We start from the raw sequence: 17,000 nt of genomic DNA, 5'->3' as shown, positions 1-17,000 counted from the left end.
ATGTCTTACTACAGCGAGGTGAGCACCCTTCTTTTCGCTCCCACATCAATGGCGAAAAGTAACACATATAAAAATAACTAGCCTAATTACAAGTTTGATTGTTGGGGTCTCTTTCACTTTCATAGTTTCATGCGATCCAACTTGTTAGACTGCAGAACGTTGCAGGAGCACAACCTAGATAGCAACATAGCATAGCAGCACAACGCCAAGCGACAATTTCACCGTAGGCCTATAAAGATTGGCGGTCAGATTAGAAGAATGTTTATGCCAGAACTTGGTGTTAACTATTAAACTATTTTATTTGAGTTAGATTTAGATTAGAAGGTAGATTAAGAGGTCTAGGCTAGGCCTAGTAGGGAAGGAGTTGTGAGGTAATACAAAAGAAACTATCATGTCGCATTTCCTCAATAAACGATTTTTCGATGAGAGTGTAAAAGTTAGCGTTTTAAACTCGTAGTGGATTGTGGTGCTGTATTATTGTTGAGGCTACTTAGGCCTAGTTATAGCCTACAACAGAGCTTCTCAATTTTTTTGTAGTTCCAAGACCCCATTTTGGAAACAAAAAATCTATGCGTCCATTTGATGGGTAGCCTACACAGCAAAGATGTTAAAATGATAAACGTCTAATGACAAATCTCAACTTGTGTTATTGTCTCTGGTAAAGTCATACAAGTGCACACAATCCAACACAGTATAGTAACTGTATCCTGTAGTAATAAAAGCAATAAAGAATATAAAAATTAAATTTGTTTCACGACCCCAAAATTACACAGCCTACAGTTTGTGAAGCCCTGGCCTATGAAATCCCAAAACAAATTTAATCGATCTTTAGTAAGAAGCCAAACCTCACTCAGTCACAGAGTACGAACGCAAGGTATGCCTATTCTGCAATTAACATGCACGTCAAACTTTAGATGTTAAAAAATTCAAGACTTCATTGGAAGTCATTACACAAAAATTTGCATCTTTTCATGCTCAATTTTATGTCGAAAACTCCATTATACCTTCCAATGCACGCAGTTTTGGTCACAAAAGTGCACGAAGCCTCAAAACGTTTTTATAAATTTTTTTTAATTAACCAACTTTGCCTGGTATATTTTTAATCTGGAAAAACTGACTTAAACATAAAAAATGAATGCATTCATGTAGAAAACTTTGTTACGTACTTGCACCACATTCGTAGTGGAAAGTGTGGTGCCTGTAAGCACGAGGTTTATCAAAGTTGTCGATGTTGTTGTACAGAATGGGTGCTTACTTAACTCGTAGGTCTGCTGAGGTGGAAGAATTGGAGCAAGCCGTAAACTTTCCATACACATTTCCACCAAAAACAGGTAAATTAACAAAGAAATAGAAAGCCCAGTCTGCTTGTGCTGAAACATAAAGACCTGAATTCAAAATAAGTTGTGATGTCATAGCACCTCAACATTTAATTGCAATAAATGTGTTCTGGAGCACTACGCCAGAAATATATATTGAAAATGTTTGGTTAAAAATATACTGTATCTACTACTTTATATTAATCTTGTGACTTATTCCTGAGTTAGCAGTTGGTGGTGTTTATTTATCTTCACACAGGCTCGTACTTTGGGCCCTACTTCTATTTGGGAGGAAAGAAATTTGAAGTTGCTCAACCGGAAGCGTTCCTGTTTGGCGACAACGCTGATCTAAACTACCTCGGTCCTCAACCACACAGTCTTCCCTACCAGTGCCCCGCCCCTGATAAACCCGTTCGTGCTCTGAAATGTCTCATCAACATTCGCAAGGACTCTCTTCGTCTTATCAGGTGCGTAAGTTGGATGATAGCAGATGTCTATGAATTCTTTTCATAAAACATGTATGGTGTAGAGTTCCTAATCCTCCGAACAAACCAGCCGACAATGACATCATAGCCACAAGAAACGGTCGTAGCGAAGTTTCAATGCCGCCGTTATACAACATTGAGTTCACGTTTGATGCGGACTGCCCTTGTGCAATCACCATCTACTACAACAGCAGCGAATCAATGCAGGGGAAGTCGGTCGTGTGAGTGATCTGGACTATTTCTTGTCAATTGTTGCGGATAATTTCAAGAAATCAACACAGATTTTTGCCACTATCTTTGTATTGTGATGTCATAATATGTTTTATCTAGAATAAAATTGTTGTTATAGATACACAACGACATCGAGTGACCATCGTTGTGACACAGTTCACTACAATGCCGGGGGGAACCAACAATTCTGCATGCCAAGTCACGTGATAAACCCTGCATTGTTGCATAACAACAGTCTTGTGAGTATTTATCATCTCAAAGATCTACTTTGGTAACCTGATGCTTGCTACGTAATTTCCATTCCACCATATTATGATGTAACAATAACATATTACCACCATATTATGATGTAACAATAACATATTACCACCATATTATGATCTAACAATAGCGATGGGACCCGAACAACATCCCGATAGTGATCCAGGCCAGCGCAGAATGTGGGGCAGAGTTCAAAGGCCACAGTCATGTGACTTATGCTTGTTTTGAGAAGGTGATTTCTTGTGTTTGTATATTTACGGAGACGGCCTCTGTGTTATATTATTAAGCATAAGGGACGTGCTAAATAGAAGAAGATTTTGATTTGGCACACAGCCATCATATATTCACCCTGCAGCAGATGCCTTGTTAATATCAAACCAAGTAAACAACATTGCTTTGGCTTTTGTGTAATGATTAACCAGCCGTGTGATATTTGTCTTGGTGCAGGTTTCTGACGAATCCTGGAACATTAAATCGCTCAAACAGAAGCAAGCTGTGAGTAAACAAATGACCTTAACTTTCACTTCTATGATCTCACAATGACCTATTGTTGTTCAGATAAACGGGGTCTGTTACCTCTTCCAAGAGATTTATGGGATCGAAAACAAGAAGAACGGGGAAGAAGGTAAAATAACATCGACATTTTATCGTCAACACTCACTAAACATATCTACCAGTAGGTGGCGATGTGGGGATCCCGGATGACGGCGACGAGGAGAACGCGGAGTGCGTGGTTTGTCTGTCGGATGCCCGCGACACCCTCATTCTTCCATGCAAGCATCTGTGCTTGTGCAGCTCATGCGGTGAGGACTTGCACCAGAGCTGGATATGCTCTTTGTTGCATCAATCTTAGAACGAACAAATAGGAGGCGATTGTGTACAAATAGAGCTCTAATGTGATGCAATATGGTTTTAGCCAATCAGCTTCGATTCCAACAAAGTGGTTGCCCAATTTGTCGCCAGTCATTTCGTGCTCTTCTGCAAATCCGAGCCGTGAGAAAGCGCGGTGAAACAACAACATCTAGTGGCGAGCAAGTAGTTGCTGACGATGTTGAATCCACCGAACAAAGTGATCGTGAGTAAATTGTAAGATTTCTATTTTGGTTTCGATGAAAACTTTTCCTTTTTTTATTGCAGCTGAGGAAAATGCAGAAAATGCTCCACCAGAAGTCAGTATTCCCGACGGCTATGAGGTGGTCCCACTCATTAGCGCCCTCTGTGGACCCACATCAATCAACACGACAGGTCAGCTGATCAACCCTTGATCGACGGGTGTAAAAAAATTGCATTGATATGATTTCTATTGTGTACAGATGGGGCCAGCGAAGCCACACCATCTCCCAGGTTGCCACAACGTCGAAAGTCGAGCAAGAAGAAGTCACGAGTCGTGGTGAGTGATTGTGACGTCATAGAGAACTGTACTGTCCATTTATTAAGGAGATAAGTTCACTAGATGGAACAGGAAACTGCCACAGGTGAGGAAGATGTCTATGTGAATGAAAGAAGGTCACGGGAGAAGCAGCAGAAGAACGTCGAGGAGACAATCGTGAGTTTCTTCAATTCATAATTTCTCATTGAAACAGTCTGTGAGCCAAGAAGTGGCCAAACACTAGAACAAAAAAGCTCGTTGAATATTTCATCGCTCTATTCACTTGCAGTTTAACGACAATGTGACCAACCCCACCACACCACCTAGTGGTGAAAGCGGTAAGTTGAATGATGACTTTGACAATGAGAAATAAAATTATGTGTTGACCAAAGGTTTTGTTTTCAAGGAATAGAAGGTGGCATGGCAGATGGAAACGCGATTAACGCTGATGTCGTCCGCGTTGGTGAGTCATATGCGATGGAATTATCAATCAATCAAATGCTTTGTGGTGTCATAACCTTTTTTTGGCAGAATTTGAGAATGAAGAACATGATGAGCCTCGTTACGAGCAAATTCTAGGCGAGGTTGGTTTCACTATGAAGCAATAATCGTAGTTATCTTAGCAGCTAACAATGGAAATATCTTGCAGACCCCACTGCCCCTGGCGGTAGATAAGGAGGACAAGATATAAACGCAAGGGGGCGCTCTCGTTGTTATCACTGTCTTTTGCAACTGAATTCTTTGGCTAAAACTGCAGTTTCGTTAATTTCTGATGAAATCGACTGACATTGTCAAATCATCACAAAGTTGTTGTTATGCAGTTCATCCTCATGAATGATCTTTTGTCATATTTTTATTCAACTTATTTCCTTCAATACCACTGTCAGATAGTGCATTCCACATTTGCAGATAATTTCCACTAAGTGAGAAGTTAAACAATATATTTAATTGAAGTTGTTATGTTCATGCACTTACGGTGTTGTATATACAAAAATATAATTAAATGTTGGCACACTTTTGGTGAGGTTGTTTTGTGGATGAGAATTGTACAAGAAGATAGTTGAGGCGTGGGTTGTTGTCATTCTGGCAAAGTAACTGACTAGCGAGGTTAAGTCGTGCGTGTTCTCATTTTAAGTGACTGACTTGCGCTAATCTAACAACTTCTGACGTTCTCTTACCTACCTTGAACTAATTTACAAGACACCAATATTATGTAGCGAACAATTTTAATGAAAACAAACATCTGCAAAGTCCTAAATCATTCCTTGATCTCAGGCCAGAATAAATTTAACGCTTAACCTGCAACGTCACAAGCAGCTGAAAGAAGGGAATGTTGCTTCAGAATTCAAAGTCATGGAGAAATTTTATCGACGACTCCAAGGTGCTTCAACCCATCGTAGAAGAAGAAGTTATTATGTGGTTGGTCCTTCCCTGAGATGGCTTTTATCATCTCCTGCCCGAGGACGCCGCCTACGATTGCACAAACCGGACTCAAAGCAGATCGACAGAAATCAACAAAATCGTCGCTTAAAAAGCTTTCCTTCATTCCATTCCGTGACAAAACTTTACGTTTAATTTCTAACAATGCATCTTTGTCACCATCTTGTGGTGGACGGTTAAAATTTCGTTTAAATTCGTCGTAAATTTGAATGATAAAAAATACAGAGGAGGAATTTTTTAAACTTTTTCTGCTCCGTTTAGTCCAATCCTCCTCCATTGCGTCGGCGTACGTACAAAATTCTGTGACTCTTTTCACAGTCACAGTTTTGTCAACTTTAGCCTTTTCCGGTTCATGGTCGGTCTTCTTGGCGGGAACTTCCACAACATATTCGTAAATATTGCCCAGATCTGTGAAAAAATATCCAAAAAAGCCAAATACATCCCCAGAGAAAAATTTTATATTTTTTGATCGACAAATTGTATTCATTTTCAGTCGAAGCTTTTCATCAGAGAGAGTCAAGCAAATAACATCAAACTTTTGAAAGAACTTTTCATCTTTACGTGTGACGTGGCCAGAATCAACACAAATCTGTACATTTGGGTTCAACTCTTGTGCTCTGTTACGTGATGACTCAGCAACGTTTTGGTCGACGCAATCCGGTGTTATCAGAAGTTGCGAGTTCAAATCTTCTTGCACGACATTCCTCCAATCTAGTAAAGTGATGGAATTGACTCCGGTAAGGACGATGTTCTTCACAACCTCAGAGCCCAATCCTCCCAATCCAATAATCAGGACGTTTGCTTTGCGAAGACGCTTTTGTGCGTCGATGCCCCACAAACGAATCTGACGATCGTATTGGTCCAATTCCTCCTTGCTTATCGCATCACTTGTCATAATTACAATTGTTTACTGTGCATTAAGTTTTTTTAAACTTCTAGTTCAAAACAGCAAGAGCAATAACTTGATGTTGAAAGCAGCAAACAGTGCAATAAGAACTCTTTGATCTGAAAAGTCATTAATACATCATCACATATCACTGAAGCATAATATACAATATACGTAACTATACAAATATGAAAGTATCAAGCAACAAAACGATAAAATAAGTTGCAGAGAATTGCAGTTTGCAGCTTGAGTCGTTCCATGTATAATCTACTAATTTTCTTAAATTTCGCAACCACTAGTCATAGATTTTGATGGATTGGATATATGTTGAATATATCAATATTTTTATATCTACTAATTATATGAATGTGTTGCAGAGCCTCATAAAATTTTGAAAATATTTCCGGTTGTTTTCGACTCAACACATTTTGAAATTTCCACCACTTGAGAGAGATTAAGTTAGTGAGCATTTACCATTTGGAGTCAAGGAATTCAATTCAGCCAAAAAAAGTCTGTAAAACATCTCCCTCATGTAATTAATTAGGGTTTTTGAATGAAGATCAAACGTCAAGTTTTTCATGTATTTATAAAAGCAGAAATGATCTCCTGAGCAAAATTTTAGAAATTTTTTGTAGTATGGTATTTGCCACAAGCAATGCTTTGTAGGCATATTTTGGTATCGTTGTTACTCCCAGGTGATTATATGCTAGTTATACTCACACATGATAGAATATTAACAGACTTCAGGTAGTCATAACAAATTTATAATGCGGATATTTTGACTACAAGGCGAACAAAAAATTTGATTAGAAATGATGGAAGGCATAAAAATTTATTCCTTAACAGTACAAAAAAGTAATTTTGTCGATTTTCTTCAAGAAAATGGCTAAGTTACGGCACAGGGCCTCTATAATGGAGATTCGACAGATTTTTGAAAAGTTAAGTTGGGCAAATTAGCAGTGCCAAAAATCTTAAGAGAAAGCAGTTTAACATTTTTTAAATGAACCACTGCTACTCAAACCTTCTGCAGAAATGCTGTAAGACCTTCCAGTAACTGCAACTTTGCTGGAATGGAACCCGGCACATCTCAACCATTGAAGGTAAAAAAGTGACATGTGAAGTGCTCTGGTGGATGCATGAACTGCACTTGTGTATCCAGCTGAGCAATGTCTACTTCCACTATTAATCCCACCCACCAGTCCCCACCCAAGCTGCATAATCATTCAAAGCAACTTGCACGTTATCCCTGCTGCAGTGTGAAAATTAATAACGCATATGATGCATTCCCAAAACCTGGCTTGAATTTCATCGGAAAAATTTCTTTTTTTGATGGACATTCTTGAAAACACTCACACAATCTTTCATTCCAGGCAGTAAACAAATAAATTCATCATTTTAATACAAGGATAAAACAGCAGCTTTCGTGCCAACAGATATGTTGATAGATGTTTCAAAAATATTAATTGCATGTGCCGTTATTTGTTGTTGTTGAAGTATCTGTTGTTCCAAACTTGACGAATATGGGAAAATACTCGAACCATAAAACATAAATATTCAAAAGTTTTGTTTCGGAGATCTCTGCTATTTGTAGTTGTGTAGCGGCCGTTGGGTGTTTGTTCGGTTTGTCGCTGGTTGGCGCCCTCGGAATGTTCCCAGCATGTATTGATTTCCACGCATGACATTCGTTTCTCCACCAGTTCGCTTTCTGCTTTGCTTGCGCACGCAGGACAGATGATTCGATTAAAGTCTTAAACTAAGATGGTTGTGTTTTAACTTTAATATATGAGCGAAGGTATTTTACAACAGAAACAGCAGCCTTTTGAGTCAGGAGTCAGCAACCGATTAACTTAACAACCTAACAGCCTTTTAGCCTTCGCCATAGTTGCGTCATGAACTTGACCTTTGAACTTCATTCAAAAATGAATGATTTACTGTTTAAATTTACTGTATAAAGGAAATGTTTAAGAAACTTTTTACCGCTAAAATGAATTCCTTTACTCCAAAAATAGTAAACATGGTAATTGTTTGACTGTTCTACCTTCAGAAACTGATATATTGAAGAAAATCATTAAGCGTGACCAGTGCTCACCAACCTAATCTTCCTCAAGTGGTGAATATTTAAAATCGCATTAACTCGAAATTTTCAAAATTCTTTTTTGTAAGTTCATATTTTTTGAGGTTCGACAACAGATATCCAATCCATCAGAATGAAGAAGAAAAACCCCATGACACTGCACATCAATCATAAATAGCCTGCCTGCAGCAATACTGTGAAATTGTACCAGTAGAATAAGGTGGTACTGACTTAACATCGTTGCTAAGTTAGATTCACAAAAGGTATTAAGAAATATTTTTATTTTAAATTAAGTGAAATACAATCAATATAAATTACATTGCAAGTGTGATTTACAAAACTATCGATTGTATTGAATATCTTAAATAAAAATATAGATAAAATAAAAGTATCGTAAGTAAGCTGCAATGTATTTTTCAATTTTGCTTTATCATTTTGTTAGATTTCTATGAATGTTGATGTGGCCTTGCAGTTTTGAGGTGGTGAGCTGAACTGTGCGATGGTGACATTTGTCCGGCTTTGTAAAAAACTTTGATAAAAACGGAAGATAGGAATGCTCAAGTAAGTAGCCAACTGCTAGTTTTGCGAGGAAATTTCTTTTTCATTATATCTTTGATTATAATTGTAAAACTATAAGTTTCCTGCTGGTGCTATTGTCATCAACAGAATGAGCATTTCAGCTAGTCAGCAAACGAAGTTACAGAGAACTTAAAAAAACTAAAGAAAAGCTGTTTTTAACAAGATGTTGTTCCTAAAAAACAAAGGCAGGCGCGTAAACAGCTAAGAGCGCGCATTGTAACACACAAAAATGACTTGTAACGCAATAAACCTGGAAATAACTGTGCCTCAAACATTGACCATAGCATAACGGTAATGAATGTTCAGACAGACGATTTTGAGAAGAAACTTAGCCTGGCCGGCAGGTTACGCTTGAGCATATTAGTTTAATGTAATTCTTCGTTTGAAGTGTTTTAAATTTTTTTGTTTTGTTTTTAAGTTTTATAAAAATTTTGACTCATAGTTCATTGAAAAAATGTCCGAGTCAGATATAGGAGATTGGTACCGAAGCATTCCTCAGATATCAAAATACTGGTGAGCATAAACCAACAACACCTTAGTTAACATCTTCTCATGTTGCATAGTGTCTAATCTTATATTAAAGGTAATAATTTTGTGTTTTTCCAGGTTCACAGCATCAGTGGTGGTGCCACTGGCAGCGAGGTTCGGAGTATTTAATGGCTGGTGGCTCATACTTGACTTCTACCAATTCATCAACAAGTTCCAGGTAATTCTCGTCCTGTGCAACAAGCTTCGAGTTGACATAGAAATTATAATGTGTTGATGTCCTAGATATGGCGACCAGTGACGGCTGCAGTCTTTTACCCGATCACGCCCATGACCGGCTTCCATTATCTAATCACACTCTATCTTCTGTACAGTTACTCAACCAGACTCGAAACAGGTGACATTGACATCATATAATTATGCGCCTTAACATTTTAACACTCGTTTCTCATCAGGAATATTTTCTGGACGAACCGCAGATTATTTGTTTCTTATCCTTTTCAACTGGGTCACCGCAGTCGTATCCTTTTTAGCAACAATGTCAATTGTTACATCATATTGCCATCACATTGTTTGGGCAATTGTTAGCTTTATTGCTACTTTTCACGATAAGTTTTCGCCTTAACATTTCTTTTGACGTTAAGCTGTTAGCTCTGGCCCTTGACATCAAAGTGAGTGGATTTTAATTTTTTGTTCGGATAATCTACCAATCACTTGTTAATAAACGTGTAGGATATATTATCACATGTATAAAGATTTGCTGCTTGATAGAATGCTTTGAATCCATTGCTGGAATGAATTTAGTATAATGAATCTATTCTAATTACGGTATATTTAAAGTGAGCTTATGTTGTCATGTACTTTTCTGCTGTGTCATAACAATCGTGTCATAATGTATGTTTGTGACAGATCCTCTTTGAAATGCTCGTATTTTCAGTGCTTTACATTTGGTGCCAAGTCAACCGCGACCAAATTGTTTCTTTTTGGTTCGGCACGAGATTCAAAGTGAGTTTTTTTAGCTAGTCTTTAACTGCCGCTCTTTGCGTGTCATCAAGTTTTATTTTCATGATGTTTCAGGCTGCTTATCTTCCGTGGGTTCTCTTCGCGTTCAATATGATCATCCGTGGAGGGTAACTTGCAACTTGCTTTGATTGACACCTGGTTAACCAGAAAGAACCAAACAATTTTATTGATTTACTTTTGTTCGCAGCGGTATGAACGAGCTTTTTGGCATATTCATCGGTCATATGTACTTCTTCCTCAAGTTCAAATATCCCATTGATTTTGGAGGAAGATCTTTTCTGGAAACGCCACAATTTCTGTCAGTACCTGTCAACTGTCTTTAATCTACTAATGTGATGTCTATGTAATGTGGTGTCTATGTTTTAGATATCGTTACTTTCCTAGCGGAGAAAGGACAGGGTTTGGAAGTGCCCCTGCATCAAGGAGAAGGGAGCAGCAGGGGGGGCATGCATGGGGTGCGGGGCAGCGCTTAGGAGACGACTAAACAGCAATTCACCTCCGCGAATTCTGCTGTTAATAGTTTTAATCTTTTAGTTGAAGCATCAGATTGAACTTATAACGTGACCTACTTCCAATCAGGTGGGGAAATCCCCAAGTAGTGCCACCTAAGTTGGCACAAATAAGAAAATGTTGCGTCGTCATGCTTTCGAGATGCATATTTAGATAACCTGCGCGCTCACTGATGTTGTGTTCTTGTTAATAAAACAGTTCGTGCAATGTTGTATTTTATGAGAGTTTAACATGGTTTCTGTCAACCGACGTCAGCAATAGAATGGTGGCTATGACTTGTCATGTGAGCGATTTTCCAAACCTGTTTTCAGCGTTGGCCGAAACATATCTGGGTTTGGTGGTCACTGGACTTTCCATCTCTGTAGCATCATTATGAAACTCTGCACATTTTTAGCCCCGGCGACTTTATTCCGTGAAGTATTTGTTGTTTTTTCATGCCACAATAAGGATAACAGCCTATTTCATGCTCTCTGCACTTAAATAAGTGATGCAAGCGAGGTGTTACACCTGTAAAGGTTTGCTCGGTAACCTGCTTTCGTCGGATGTCGCCGGGTTTAAGACGTCCAAAGACTTTTCTTGGTCCCCGAAGATCAAGATTATTATCATACCATATTATATAACAAACCACTTCATACATCGCAGCAAGAATATTTCTGTGATTTCTATGACTTGTGATCTAAGCTCTATAATTAAGAAACCAGTCTTGTACTAAAAAGTCATCAACATCAGCGCGGGTTGGCTCTGCTTATAGACTTCACCAGCACGCCTGATTTATCAAATTGCGTCTAGACTCTAGATTGTACAGTCTTAAGTTAAAGTGAACTTTCGTCCACTTCTATCCTGTCAATTTGCTGGTGAAATGTTTTACTGAGGGATATGTTGAGTGTTGACTATAATATTTTGAATATTTATCTTGACTTGCTTACTGCTGACTTTGGAAAGATTTGATTTGTACAAAAATAATATATTATTCTAGCATTTTAGTTTGTCATTCATCAGATTATTCGATAGTTGACAATATTTTCATAATGGAGTCCCAGTTTAGTTTATTTTTGATCTTTATTGTTACCAGGTTAGGGCCATTGTTGTATACTTAGTAGTTTGTCATGCATACTGGGGTTGAATAAGATGGAAAGTGACATCATCCATCGCTTGCGGAGAAGAGAAGTTGACAATCGCTATAGAGAGCAATTTGTTTCGAAAAGTCAAATCGATGCTTCGTTGTTAAATAAACTTGGTTTGGAGCAAGAGTTGAAAGGTCACGAGGGCTGCGTTAATTGCCTGGACTGGAATGAGTCGGGGACACTGCTGGTTAGTGGGTCGGACGACACCAACGTCATCTTATGGGACCCTTTCATGCATCAAGCACGAAATGTGGTCAACACCGGTCACAGAGGAAACATCTTCTCCGTCAAATTTTATCCAAAATCTCGAGACCGGTTTGTTGCAACTGGTGCAGGCGACCACCAAGTTTTCATCCATGATGTCGACTATAAAGAGAAAGTTCATCAATTTTCTTGTGGAAATCGTGTCAAGCGTCTTGTTGTTTCCTCCGATGCTCCTCATCAGTTATGGTCGGCCTCAGAAGATGGAATCATCCGAGAGTTTGACATTCGAGAGTCAGAGGGAAGATGTGCCAAGATTTTAATTGATCTCAAGTCACTTTGTGGCCGAGGCGCGGAGTGCAAATGTCTCGCCATCAACCCCACTCAGTCTCACCTCCTTGCAGTTGGATCAAACGATGCTTATGTCCGCATCTTTGATCGCAGGATGATAAAGGATGCTGCTCCTCCTAATAATGGAAATTGCAGCCAGGAAGCAAGATATTGCCCGACCTACTATATACCTGGACATCTCCCCCAGGCCCAGTCTGAATATCGACAGAGTAGTCGCTTCCTATGTTCCACGTACCTCGCGTTTAATGCAGCTGGCAGTGAACTGCTCGTTAATGTTGGTGGGGAACATGTTTATTTATATGATCTCTATGAGAGACAGGAGTCTCTCTACCCGTTGAATCCTCATAAGTTGATTAGCACGAAGAACGGATTAAAAAACCACCAAGATGACCACATGGAGACGCACACGAGCCACACAAATGGGTTTCGTCCCCCATTGATCCCGGAGATGAATTTGGATCAGTATTCCGACGAAGTCCCGTCTCTGGAAGAGAAGGTGGAGCATTTGAAGGACCAGGCAAATGACTTGTTCTGTCAGAAGCACTTCCAGGCTGCTATTACAACTTATAGTGGGGCCATTGCCATGGCACCAAAAGCTCCTATTTTGTACGGGAATCGTGCGGCTGCGTTGATAAAGCGCGCCTGGGACGGTGATGTTTATGCTGCACTGAGAGATTGCCATACTGCCCTTAAATTAGACCCCAGTTACACAAAAGCAAGTTTTCGTTTAATAAGATGTTTATATGAGCTTCGATGGCTGAGTGAGGCGAAAGTTTGCATGAAAAATTTCAAGAACAACCACCCGGATTACGCCAGCAATCGTGCATGCCAAGCTCTGGAGAAGGACATTAAAAGTGCATTGAAAAGCCATGAAAAGCGCAAAAAGTCGCAGGACTCGTCGGCCAACAGCGAACTCGTGCTCGCTCAGAATATTTCTGACTATCGACTCCGTTTCTGCGGCCACTGCAACACCACAACCGACATCAAAGAAGCAAATTTCTTTGGTAGTGACGGACAGTTCATCATCGCCGGCTCAGATGATGGAGCATTCTTCATCTGGGAGAAGAAGACGACAAACCTTGTCCTCGCGATGCAGGGGGACGGGTCCATCGTCAACTGTGTCCAGCCCCATCCCTCGGTGTGTATGCTCGCCACTAGTGGCATTGACCCTGTCGTGCGGCTCTGGAGCGCTGCCGGTGGTAGCTCGGACGAGAGAGCCGTGGTTGATCTTGAGAGCACAGCGAGTGCCAACCAGGACAGGATGAAGATGAACTCATTTGACTCCATGCTCCTCTCAATGGGGATGAGGAGCAACGGGGATGAGATGGAGATGGAGGGAGAGATCATTCCATGCAGGACAAGCTGAGCAAGGATGTGTCTATGTTTTAATGCTCTTTGTATCAAATAATTATCTTCTATCTTGGTGTATTTTGCAAACTGACATGGACAGTTGTGATTTCTATGGTGATATTGTCGGGGCTGTTGGTGTTGTGCCTTTACCTAGTTTAATGTTTTGTTTGTTGTCTATGTTTCCTGCGTCAGTCATCGTTCTTTTTCGATTACATTCTAAGTTGCTCATTGTTATATTCGTTCTTTGTGTTATTCAGACAACACAAGGCACCTATCACCATAAATTGCCTCCAGCTCAACAAGATTATATTTGGGCATTGGGTGGTTTTGTTTTCTTATTTCAGTTTTCTCCTCGCTGCAATTAGCAAAGTTTAATTAACGTGCAACAGTGTTTATGTGATTTTTTTCTTTTAGCAGGTCACGCTAGGTCACGTTTTAAAACTTGTTCTGTTGAGATGCCAGTAGGAGGAAGCGTCGTGCATGCACAGAAGCCGTCATGCTGGGGCACCATCAAGATGGGGTTCATGATGGGCTTCACTGTCGGCATGGGGGCCGGGGTCATCTTCGGAACATTCGGGGGGCTGCGGATGGGCATGAGGGGTCGAGAACTCCTCGGCGGGATTGGGAAGACGATGCTGCAGAGTGGAGGAACATTCGGGACATTCATGGCCATCGGGATGGGGATGAGAGGATGTCTATGACCTTTCCGTGTGATGCCACGAACAAAAAAGATGATGTCACAAACACTACTTATGGTGTCATAGACATTATTGATGATGTCATTAAATGCTGCGTAGTTTGCTTTTTTTTGAACCAAAATTGTTCTTTTATGACACAATAATTGTCTCGGTATTTCATATCAATTTTCACGCTTAACTTTCTAACATATGATGAATTTTGTTTCTTGGTAAATGGTAACCATAGCAACATGGCTGCTATGCAATACAAGCTCGAAGGCAATCGGTTATTTTCGCAGAAGAAGTACGAAGAAGCAATTAAGCAGTACAGCAAAGCCATAGTGAGTATTTGTGTGCTGGTGCATTGCATGAATGACATCACAATGTGAATTGTGTGCTCAGAACAAGAATGGGTCAACAGCTGTGTTTTATACGAACCGCGCTCTTTGCAATCTCAAGCTGCAGAGGTGGAAGGAGGTAAATGATGTTTCTATGTCAGGTTGAAGCAGTTGCCGCTTCAAAATGAGTGTCGTTCTAACACTGTCCAGGTGATATCGGATTGCAAACTCGCTCTTGATCATGACGCCCAGTCGGTCAAAGGTCACTTCTTTATTGGCCAATCAGACGTCGAGCTTGATCGATTTGATGACGCCATTGTCCACCTCACAAAAGGTAATAGTGATGTCATAAGGTGCTAGAGTGACAGAGCTGATTATTAACGTGTGTTTAGCGCACGAGCTGGCAAAGCAGCAAAAATTGAACTTCGGCGACGACATTGCGGCAACTTTGCGATCGGCCCGAAAAAAGAAATGGGAGAAAGCGGAACGGGAGCGAATTCGAGAAGAAATAGAACTTCAAACTTATCTCAATGACCTCATAAACAAAGACAAGAAAAGGTCAGAGGTCGATGGTTATGACATCATACTTGGACTGTTTGAAGTAAAACTTTTCTCGCAGGGAACTGGAAGAAAGAAGAAAACTGGAAGAGGATGCTTCCAAGGATGACGAGGATGAGGTTGGGAAGAAATTTGTAAGTTTTTGATTTTCTCAAAACCTGATCGCTGGTGTCATCATCATTTATATGATGTCCATGTTCTAATTTCAGGAGAAGAGGAAAGAAGAATTAAACTCGCTCTTCGCGCAAATTGATGAACGACGAAAGGTTGGTGACGTCATCATCACTTTGTTATTATTTGTTTGTTCGAATTATTACATAACTTTTGATTCTTATGACATCACAATTCAGAAGAGGGATGTTCCGGACTACTTGTGCGGGAAGATAAGTTTTGAGATCATGAAAGATCCAGTGATCACTCCGAGTGGGATCACCTATGACAGGAAGGACATAGAGGAGCATCTTCAGGTGATTTGCAGCGCTATGATTTCTTCATGCTCTGTGCATAACGCTTCTGTGATTTATTTATGCAGAGAGTTGGCCACTTTGACCCGGTGACTCGGCACGAACTGAAGTTGACTCAGCTGATTCCGAACTTGGCGATGAAGGAGGCGATATCTCACTTCGTTGAAGACAATGGATGGGTCGAGGACTACTAACTTCTCTACTCTCCTGGGCACCACTTAGCGCATTCAGGGAACTGTACTGCCAGCCGCCAGATGTCACTGTGCGTTCATTCCAAATATGTTGGTGGCAAATGCCGCAGTCTCGATGACGCCCTCGTGTGTAAATATTTCCTTATAAAAGTTTTTATTTTCCGATGACCTATGACGTCATTGTGCAGATGATATAACGTCATAGTACTTCCGAAACAGCCAAATATCCCGCAGTATTATCAATAAAAAGCGTCTTTCATGTGCTGCGCATGCTTCATAAATTTCATAATGAAAGCAGAAAAGTATCTGCGCGTGGAACACCGGCAAATGCGTTGTAGTCGAGGCTCGGGCTTTATCGATGACCTCTTTCAGGCAGCAAAGGAATTTTGTTGAAATAGGCGATTGTGACGTCACTCAACGCTGTTCGATGAAATGAATTATTTAATGGCCAAGTTTAAACGAAGGGGAATCGTCCAAGTGTTTCAAACGCCGGATCGTTCAGTCGATATTCCCTTCAAACCAACGAACCTTTTGAATTCGTTGGAAACAAAGGCCATAGTTACCAAACAAGCTTTTATGATGTCATAATACCCGCAAACACACACGCGCACATTCAATCTACAAGTAACCTAAGAGCGTTGTTTTCTTGTGACGAGACAATGGGCGGGGTCAGTCGAAGTCATTGTTCTGTTTTGATATTTGACGTTACAGTCATTGAGGAGAAATTTGATTGGTCGATTGTTCCAAACCATTGTCAGCGTTCGTTTTCATTCTGTGGTTTCGTGGAGAAGCGCTGATATTAGATTAAGTATTTACACAAGTTGTTTGTTGAGTGCGTTGAATGGTCGATGCTTGGGTGTCTGGGGCGAGCGCATTCCTACAGAGACAGCGCTCACTTCAGTTAACTTGGTTGAGGACTTAAATGCAAACCACTTGTATAACGTAACTTATTGTGACGAAAAAAACGTCACATTATTATGTAATTTAAAATCCATTAATTAGGCGACTGATTGGTTTAGAAAACAGGAATAGAAATAAATCAGGTGCATTTATAGAAAGAGTGGAGGCAGTCTTTGAGACATTTTA

The 17,000-nt window shown here is 40.1% G+C and overlaps 6 protein-coding genes across 9 annotated transcripts; 5 read left to right on the top strand and 1 right to left on the bottom strand.

Annotated features, from left to right (window-relative positions):
- Positions 1-761: 761 nt before the first annotated feature.
- LOC143453256 (E3 ubiquitin ligase Rnf157-like) lies at positions 762-4,676 on the top strand. Of its 4 annotated transcripts, XM_076954520.1 has the most exons (17): positions 762-874; positions 1,243-1,331; positions 1,576-1,783; positions 1,846-2,022; positions 2,151-2,271; positions 2,424-2,525; positions 2,741-2,788; positions 2,852-2,918; positions 2,971-3,096; positions 3,210-3,368; positions 3,431-3,538; positions 3,607-3,683; positions 3,747-3,839; positions 3,952-4,000; positions 4,069-4,125; positions 4,194-4,246; positions 4,312-4,676. In XM_076954520.1, exons 2-17 carry the CDS (start codon positions 1,244-1,246, stop codon positions 4,351-4,353), a joined length of 1,575 nt encoding a protein of 524 aa, XP_076810635.1. In that variant the 5' UTR covers positions 762-874; position 1,243; the 3' UTR covers positions 4,354-4,676. The 4 variants fall into 4 exon arrangements, with proteins under 4 accessions (XP_076810635.1, XP_076810634.1, XP_076810633.1 ...); XM_076954519.1 differs by lacking the exon at positions 762-874 and having other exon boundaries at positions 956-1,331; positions 4,075-4,125; XM_076954518.1 differs by lacking the exon at positions 762-874 and having other exon boundaries at positions 960-1,331; positions 2,974-3,096.
- A 195-nt stretch (positions 4,677-4,871) lies between these two features.
- Positions 4,872-6,114, bottom strand: LOC143453258 (SUMO-activating enzyme subunit 1-like). Its single transcript, XM_076954524.1, has one exon. The coding sequence runs from the start codon at positions 5,995-5,997 to the stop codon at positions 5,014-5,016; it is 984 nt and encodes a 327-aa protein (XP_076810639.1). The 5' UTR covers positions 5,998-6,114; the 3' UTR covers positions 4,872-5,013.
- A 2,885-nt stretch (positions 6,115-8,999) lies between these two features.
- LOC143453262 (derlin-1-like) lies at positions 9,000-10,874 on the top strand. Its single transcript, XM_076954529.1, has 9 exons — positions 9,000-9,154; positions 9,248-9,347; positions 9,413-9,524; positions 9,583-9,647; positions 9,772-9,798; positions 10,037-10,132; positions 10,205-10,257; positions 10,338-10,448; positions 10,517-10,874. Exons 1-9 carry the CDS (start codon positions 9,096-9,098, stop codon positions 10,632-10,634), a joined length of 741 nt encoding a protein of 246 aa, XP_076810644.1. The 5' UTR covers positions 9,000-9,095; the 3' UTR covers positions 10,635-10,874.
- An 844-nt stretch (positions 10,875-11,718) lies between these two features.
- LOC143453255 (WD and tetratricopeptide repeats protein 1-like) lies at positions 11,719-14,100 on the top strand. Its single transcript, XM_076954515.1, has one exon. The coding sequence runs from the start codon at positions 11,789-11,791 to the stop codon at positions 13,700-13,702; it is 1,914 nt and encodes a 637-aa protein (XP_076810630.1). The 5' UTR covers positions 11,719-11,788; the 3' UTR covers positions 13,703-14,100.
- LOC143453265 (reactive oxygen species modulator 1-like) lies at positions 14,086-14,613 on the top strand. The gene has a single exon (XM_076954532.1). It carries the CDS (start codon positions 14,142-14,144, stop codon positions 14,385-14,387), a length of 246 nt encoding a protein of 81 aa, XP_076810647.1. The 5' UTR covers positions 14,086-14,141; the 3' UTR covers positions 14,388-14,613.
- On the top strand, positions 14,569-16,178 carry LOC143453261 (E3 ubiquitin-protein ligase CHIP-like). Its single transcript, XM_076954528.1, has 8 exons — positions 14,569-14,704; positions 14,766-14,840; positions 14,912-15,035; positions 15,094-15,259; positions 15,321-15,393; positions 15,469-15,525; positions 15,610-15,726; positions 15,792-16,178. The coding sequence occupies exons 1-8, from the start codon at positions 14,615-14,617 to the stop codon at positions 15,915-15,917; spliced, it is 828 nt and encodes a 275-aa protein (XP_076810643.1). The 5' UTR covers positions 14,569-14,614; the 3' UTR covers positions 15,918-16,178.
- The last annotated feature ends 822 nt before the right edge of the window (positions 16,179-17,000 follow it).

Source organism: Clavelina lepadiformis, chromosome 4 (assembly GCF_947623445.1).
Source record: "Clavelina lepadiformis chromosome 4, kaClaLepa1.1, whole genome shotgun sequence".
Lineage (NCBI taxonomy): Eukaryota > Metazoa > Chordata > Ascidiacea > Aplousobranchia > Clavelinidae > Clavelina > Clavelina lepadiformis.
This window is presented reverse-complemented; position numbering and strand designations above follow the sequence as displayed.

What these genes read in the sequence shown, in the direction of transcription:
- LOC143453256 (XM_076954517.1), top strand. Translation starts at nt 1,229, where the DNA reads ATGTTGTTGTACAGAATGGGTGCTTACTTAACTCGTAGGTCTGCTGAG. An exon ending in ATGCAGGGGAAGTCGGTCGT is followed by an intron (nt 2,023 to 2,150) that starts GTGAGTGATCTG and finishes TTGTTGTTATAG; the next exon opens with ATACACAACGACATCGAGTG. An exon ending in AGAAGAAGTCACGAGTCGTG is followed by an intron (nt 3,684 to 3,746) that starts GTGAGTGATTGT and finishes TAAGTTCACTAG; the next exon opens with ATGGAACAGGAAACTGCCAC.
- LOC143453261 (XM_076954528.1), top strand. Translation starts at nt 14,615, where the DNA reads ATGGCTGCTATGCAATACAAGCTCGAAGGCAATCGGTTATTTTCGCAG. An exon ending in AGCTGCAGAGGTGGAAGGAG is followed by an intron (nt 14,841 to 14,911) that starts GTAAATGATGTT and finishes AACACTGTCCAG; the next exon opens with GTGATATCGGATTGCAAACT. An exon ending in ACATAGAGGAGCATCTTCAG is followed by an intron (nt 15,727 to 15,791) that starts GTGATTTGCAGC and finishes TTATTTATGCAG; the next exon opens with AGAGTTGGCCACTTTGACCC.
- LOC143453255 (XM_076954515.1), top strand. Translation starts at nt 11,789, where the DNA reads ATGGAAAGTGACATCATCCATCGCTTGCGGAGAAGAGAAGTTGACAAT.
- LOC143453258 (XM_076954524.1), bottom strand. Translation starts at nt 5,997, where the DNA reads ATGACAAGTGATGCGATAAGCAAGGAGGAATTGGACCAATACGATCGT.
- LOC143453262 (XM_076954529.1), top strand. Translation starts at nt 9,096, where the DNA reads ATGTCCGAGTCAGATATAGGAGATTGGTACCGAAGCATTCCTCAGATA. An exon ending in CTCAACCAGACTCGAAACAG is followed by an intron (nt 9,525 to 9,582) that starts GTGACATTGACA and finishes GTTTCTCATCAG; the next exon opens with GAATATTTTCTGGACGAACC. An exon ending in CTCTGGCCCTTGACATCAAA is followed by an intron (nt 9,799 to 10,036) that starts GTGAGTGGATTT and finishes TGTTTGTGACAG; the next exon opens with ATCCTCTTTGAAATGCTCGT.
- LOC143453265 (XM_076954532.1), top strand. Translation starts at nt 14,142, where the DNA reads ATGCCAGTAGGAGGAAGCGTCGTGCATGCACAGAAGCCGTCATGCTGG.